This window comes from Antedon bifida, chromosome 8, assembly GCF_963402885.1.
Source record: "Antedon bifida chromosome 8, ecAntBifi1.1, whole genome shotgun sequence".
NCBI classification, from domain to species: domain Eukaryota; kingdom Metazoa; phylum Echinodermata; class Crinoidea; order Comatulida; family Antedonidae; genus Antedon; species Antedon bifida.
This window is the reverse complement of record NC_136233.1, coordinates 21,430,895-21,438,035: the sequence shown is the minus strand read 5'-3', so window position 1 is coordinate 21,438,035 and position 7,141 is coordinate 21,430,895. Positions and strand designations below refer to the sequence as shown.

At 31.6% G+C, this 7,141-nt stretch overlaps 1 protein-coding gene across 1 annotated transcript; it reads right to left on the bottom strand.

The window, feature by feature from the left end:
- Positions 1-5,110: 5,110 nt before the first annotated feature.
- Positions 5,111-6,850, bottom strand: LOC144851064 (galactosylceramide sulfotransferase-like). Its single transcript, XM_078708586.1, has 2 exons — positions 6,729-6,850; positions 5,111-6,191 (listed from the first exon to the last, which is right to left on the bottom strand). Exons 1-2 carry the CDS (start codon positions 6,848-6,850, stop codon positions 5,111-5,113), a joined length of 1,203 nt encoding a protein of 400 aa, XP_078564712.1.
- Between the last annotated feature and the right edge of the window lie 291 nt (positions 6,851-7,141).

Here is a 7,141-nt window from a genome sequence, read left to right as displayed (position 1 = left end):
GTTTTAGAAGGACGTTATGGCTTTGATGTTTTCTGTCGGTTACCATTATTGAAATGCTTGATATATTCGTATAACTATACCTACTCTCTTTCACAGACGTGTCATAGATGATTAATAACATTTTAAAGTATAGTGTTTAATGTTTGGTAGGGCCCTTGTATTCTAAGTGATGTTTTATTGGGGAGGCGTTTATTCAAATAAATACCATCCCAATTGGTATAACTAATACATTATTTAGTTTAAACATCTTTTGAAACTAACTTCCGCGACAGAGTTCGGACTAAGAAGGAAGACGTTTTAAAGGCCAGGTGCGGGCAAACAATTTCTATTGATCATACATTCCAATAATTATCGATCTATAGTTTCACCTATGTTTCATAATTGTTGGGATTTTATTTGTGTTACACGAGCTTGTTGAAAATAAGCACTTTCTTATCAGTGGGGGGATAGTTTAAATTACACAGTAAAATCTCTATTCTTTTGTACACCAATTTTGTAAATACAGAGGCATTTTAAAAAGCTATGAAAAATAAATGGTGTGGTAAAAAATGTTATCAGATGACTAAATATAGGTAATATAACTTGAATTTTACATTTCTGGTATTTTTATTCAACTTCATATTTTTATTTTTATGCTATAGCAAGAATTATCCACTGTATATCCACCATCTTTTTTCACCTTCTAGGGAGTCACCAGACATGTTATTACATTAGGTTAAACTACCTAACTACTGAAAAAAAGTTTTTATGGCAGAATTTTGTTTTTGACCATATTAAGGGAAATTCATGTTTTTTCGTCTTGATTTCTATTACAAATATTTGATTTATGTACAATTACAAAAACGTATGATGTGCCCAAATATGGTGGTGATATACCTAAATATAGTAGTGATATGACATCATCATACATATATGGGCACATCACATGTTTTGTTACATAAAGTTTGTTAATTTATAATTACAGGCCGCGAAACTAACACAAAAATGCCAAATTTGACCCTTTTTTAGACATTAAATCATACTTCTTCAGAAAATAAATACAATAAATACCGAATTCAACAATTGTCATTTAATGCATCTTTCCCTACTGATACCGTACTCGAATTTGTTTCTAATTTTATTTTGTACTATGATTATTTATGTATGTTTATGAATGTGTGAATGGAAATAATGAAAAAAAAATTGTATTGAATAATGAATAATCAAAATGATATTGTTTATGAATAAATAAATTTATTATTTACGTCATGAATATTAATGAGGGTATTATTTTTATGAGTAATTATATTTAGGATATTTTAGTGAATAAATTAATGATATTATTTATGGATAAGAAAATGTATTTTCAATAAACATATTGATTTTAATGTTTTTAATTATGGTATTTTAGTGAATAATAAATAATTTAAATGAAAGTACTAAGAAACTGAATGAAGTACTTGGCAAAATATATGAGAGAAAACATTATGCGGAGAGAGAGGGAAATTACCGTACTACTTGATATTCTGCGACTTACAGCCTATTGGGCTGAATTTGAAGTGGGTTATGATGCTTGGCTACCACTCCAAGAGTCCCGTCACATGTCAGGAATTTTTCTAAGGACAAAATTACAACTCCACTCCCAAAGACTTGTAATAAGACTTTGTCTACGTAGAGCATCTTGTGTATATGTTTGTCTTGTGAACGTCTGAGGGTCCTTAATGATCAGCAATTGTTGGATGGATCATCCTCATTAAATATGGTGTAAAAAAAATAAAATTGCGCACAGGTGTGGACAGCAAATACCACAACTTTCTACTCCCCTAGGTGTCGAATGCTGCCACCAGACGGTGCCTGTTCGTCTCTATACAACGACAGGGACTGAATGGACCAGTAACTCCCTACTCTCATGAAAGATGTGTACAATTGACCTCCAGCTTTAAGTCCTAGATAGAGTTAACAGTGTAGATAGAGTTAACATTATAATCAATAAAATATTTAATAAGTAATGGGCTACCAACTGGTCGATCGTTATTGATGTCTACTTCAATATACCCTTAATGACACTATGACGAAAAAAAATTTTTTCTAAAAAAAGAATTTCATATTTTCACTTGTGTTATTTAAACGTTTATCATCAAACTTGTATTTTGTTTATTTCGTATTATTGTCGTAAATGCTTGATCTAATTTCAACATGTACTGGCAAAACGAATTATTATTGCTACTGTTTGTAATAGGCTGATACGCTCTATTTCTTACTTTAGGTGCTTTGTCTGGTAGAGTACATTCATACATTGTTTGATTCAATTTAAATTCTAAAATCTTCAAATCCTTTTCCAATTCCGGACCGTAATTTGTAACTTTTTCTAAAAATATAAGTTTGAAATAGTCATATAGTTGGGCATCTGACGCGCACCATTTTCTGGAAACTTTGCGAATTTTATCTGAAACGTTGTACCTTGTAGTTCTTGTTCCTTTTGCAAGATATAATATATTATCCCATTCCCAACAGAAAAGCTTCTTCAACAGTAATAAAGACTCATTGAAGTACTCTTGCAACATTATAAGATCAAATTCCTTTTCTATTTTTCTTATCGTTTCGTTTAAATAACAATGTTTGATTTAATTGTTGAACGTGATCAAGTCCAAAATCATACAGAAGAGGATTTCGTAAGTAAGATCTCTGTCTTCAATAGTACGAAATAAACAAAATGTAAAATCGAGTGTAGTCAACAACAAAATCGAAAACTCGTCAAAACTGCACATTAGCAAATATTTATAAGATTCGCAGTTTCTAAAGCTCTGTCTACACTATCAAACTAGTTGTGCCCAGATATGGTGGTGATATACCCAAATATGCTAGTAATATGACATCATGTCCATATATGGGCACATCACATTTTTTTGATAGTTCATTACTAGTCACTGGTTGGAGGCACACACCTAATTGGTGACAGTGGCTTAGGCTGCTTTTGTGCTTTCATGGCAGCTAGTGACTATGATTTTATATTTTTTTCTTGCGTCGTGTTTGTTTAATTTGTTGATTTGTATCATATTTTGTAAAATGTATCTTTTGCCTGAATAAATAATAATAATTACATGCCAATGAAACTGCCAGAATAACCATTCCGACAAAAATGCCAAAGTGGACCCTTTTTTTTTAGACATTACATCATATTATTTCTTTAGAAAATAAATACAAGAAATACTGAATTCAACAATTGTCAATTGATGCATCTTTCGCTCCTGATACCGTACTCGAACATTTTTTCTAATTTTATTTTGTACTATGATTATTTATGTGAATGTATGAAATTGTGAATGGAAATAATAAAAAAAAAAATTTATTGAATAATAAATAATCAAAATTATATTGTTTATGAATAAATTAATAAATTATTTAATTCATGAATATTAATGAGGGTATTATTTCTATGAGTAATTATATTTAGGATATTTTAGTGAATAAATTAATGGTATTATTTATGAATAAGAATGAATGCGCTGCTTGCACAGCATTTATTTTCAAATATATAAAATATTTAAAATGTGAAGTTTGTACACAGACAAGGCTTTTAAAACTATAAAAAATACATCAAAAGATACAAAGAGCATACAGAGAGATTCCAATAACTAATTGTCATGCTTACAATACGGTAAGACACATTTATAGTAATACTAATCTAGATGTTTTACTGTTATATATAGTTATGGAGTTCGGAATAAATGACTTTCTATATCTTCTGCCAGTTCGAGTGTAAAGAGATCTAATACGGACTAATGATGGGAGAAATCCGTATTCTAAGAATAAGGGATGAGACGGTTGTGCGAGTATACGCTCAGGAAGGAATCAGGAATCGCACACAGGGAAAATGTATTTTCAATAAATATATGGATTTTAATGTTTTTAATTATGGTATTTTAGTGAATAATAAATAATTTAAATGAAAGTGGCAAAATATATGAGGGAAAAAATTATGCGGAGAGAGAGAAATTACTACTTGATAGCCTATTGGCCTGAAATGCGCACATGTGTGGACAACACATACCACTTTCTACTCCCCTAAAGTGTCCCTTCGTGTCGAATGCTGCCACCAAACGGTGCCTGTTCGTCTCTATACAACAACAGGGACTGAATGGACCAGTAACTCCCTACTCTCATGAAAGATGTGTACACTTGACCTCCACCTTTAAGTCCTAATCAGAGAAGACTTGTTCTACCTATGGCGTGCCAAACTGTCATTTAATAATCATTAAACAAAGATATCTCTATTAAAAACTAAGATATCTCTATTTAAAACTAAGATATCTTTATTGAAAGATATTTCTCTATTTAAAACTAAGATATCTCTATTTAAAACTAGGATATCTCTATTTAAAACTAAGATATCTCTATTTAAAACTAAGATATCTCTATTTAAAACTAAGATATCTCTATTAAAAACTAAGATATCGTAGTTTTTAATAGAGATATCTCTATTGAAAACTAAGATATCTTGTTATTGATTAAATGACAGTTTGGCCCGCCATATCTACCACCAGAAAATGGCCGAGGAGTATCTTGAACGACGTGTGCCGATTGTATAGCTACCGCGTTCATGTCAAAACATATTATAATGTCCATTACAAAACAATAGGCCTACAGAGAGCATGCTATTTAATATCTCGTATGATAGATACAGGTAAGAAGTTAAGTTTTTCTCCTTTTTTTAAAGTTATTAATGAACCGATTTTCTTGAATTTCAATAAGCATGTTCTGTAAGTATATACCTTTTACACCGAAAAGAGAATGATAACTTGAAAATTGTAGTCGCTATCGTGCTAACAAACAAATCAGTGAATTAATGTTAATATTAGCAAAACATGTCCATATAATTATCCATCAATCGTTTTGATTTGCCCATATGGAGACGATGACGTCATATCACTACCATATTTGGACACATTTTGTCAAACTAGATTGACAGTGTAGATAGAGTAAACATTATAATCAATAAAATATTTAATAAGTAATGGGCTACCAACTGGTCGATCGTTATTGATGTCTACTTCAATATACCGTTAATGACATTATGACGAAAAATATTTTTTTAACTTAAAAAAGAATTTCATATTTTCACTTGTGTTATTTAAACGTTTATCATCAAACTTGTATTTTGTTTAGGACTATTTCGTATTATTGTCGTAAATGCTTGATCTGATTTCAACATGTACTGGCAAAACGAATTATTATTGCTACTGTTTGCAATAGGCTGATACGCTCTATTTCTTACTTTAGGTGCTTTGTCTGGTAGAGTACATTCATACATTGTTTGATTCAATTTAAATTCTAAAATCTTCAAATCCTTTTCCAAATCTGGACCGTAATTTGTAACTTTTTCTAAAAATATAAGTTTGAAATGGTCATATAGTTGGGCATCTGAGGCGCACCATTTTCTGGAAACTTCGCGAATTTTATCTGAAACGTTGTACCTTAACTTTGTAGTTCTTGTTCCTTTTGCAATATATAATATATCATCCCATTCCCAACAGAAAAGCTTCTTTAACAGTAATAAAGACTCATTGAAGTACTCTTGCAACATTATAAGATCAAATTCCTTTTCTATTTTTCTTATCGTTTCGTTTAACAATGTTTGGTTCAATTGTTGAACGTGATCAAGTCCAAAATCATACAGAAGAGGATTTCGTAAATAAGATCTCTGTCGAAATTTTGGATATCGATCGAGAAAATATTGTGGTTTGGACATGAATGTTCGATATGGATTCTGTTCATTTTGTAGATGCAACGGATTAAAAAGCTGAAAGTATCCAAAGACAGACTCCAATTGCGTAGAAGGATCTCTAATAATTGTTATGTATTTAGTATCTGGTTTCATCACGGCTTCCATCTCTGTTCGGTTGTACCTTACATGGTTCACCAGTAAGTCGTAAGTGCCTGGAAGTACCTGCTTTCTGTTAAAGTACGTGCTGCTAATTACATGTCCCCGTTTAGGTGTTGCAAAAGTTAAATTTCGTAAAAATCCATATCTCTGCAGGATTGAGGTGATTGTGGAACTTCCAGTTTTGTGGGTCTTCAAGAAGACAATATGCTGGTGCGGCTTGCATGCAATCTTAGGTGGTTTAGTAGTAGTAGAATCACTATGTTTTTCTTCACTTCCCGTAGGCCTACTATGCGTTCTCCGATCCGATTTGGCATCGACACAGCACAAGCTATTGTAATATATAATTAACAAAATTGATTACTATAATATTAAAAAAATAATTTCTAGCCGTGGTTCATGAGTTGGACGTAAATGTTACCTTTTACATTAAAATGAACATGAATTCTTATGCTATTATGTTAAGTAGTCTTTGGAACAGTTTAGTTATCATCTATCCTTCAGGCTACTTCAATCGTTTTTTTTAAGACTCCTCTGAAAACTCATCTTTCTAACTCTTTTTTTCCCGCTTTTTATGTCTTGTTAAACAGACTTTATGCACTACAAGCCCCATTTATTATTATTGTGTATCATGTCAAAACTAGTCTACTGCAGTAACTACAATTTTTTACTGCAATAACGCATGATTTTAGCTTGTTTCAAATCAGTCTTTGCAATAACAATGTGATGTTCATCTAAAAAATGGGCTTCAGTGCTAAATATTGCATAAACAGCAAAGTTTTAAAGAGTGTGTAAACACAATAATATACTTCAGTAACTGTAGAGTATAATAATTTGGAATTATTTTTTGGACCCTTTATAAACTTACCTTGAATTTGTGTAAACGTCTTTTAGGGCAATTGATGACAAGTTTCTAAAATGATGTATCGCGATCACACTCCCTAAAAGTAATACAGCAATCAGTAGAAATTTGAACTTTCGAATATACATCTTTATACTCCTTGAAAAATTAAACGATGAATTTTAAGTGATAGGCCTAAATTTAATAAACTATCAAGTGTTTGCACAGCTCTGTACACTGCTTATATATTGCCCTCTCATGGACTCTACCATTATTATGTTTGGTTGTTACGTAGGCTCTTACAGACAATCAACCTACGGATTCCAAATAGTAATATCGCGTGGCAGATTGGCATTTGATGAGCATTCAAGGATGGAGTGGGTGTTTGTGCGAGTGATCGAAAATGGTGTGGGGGGGGGGGGGGGGGGATGATAATGATG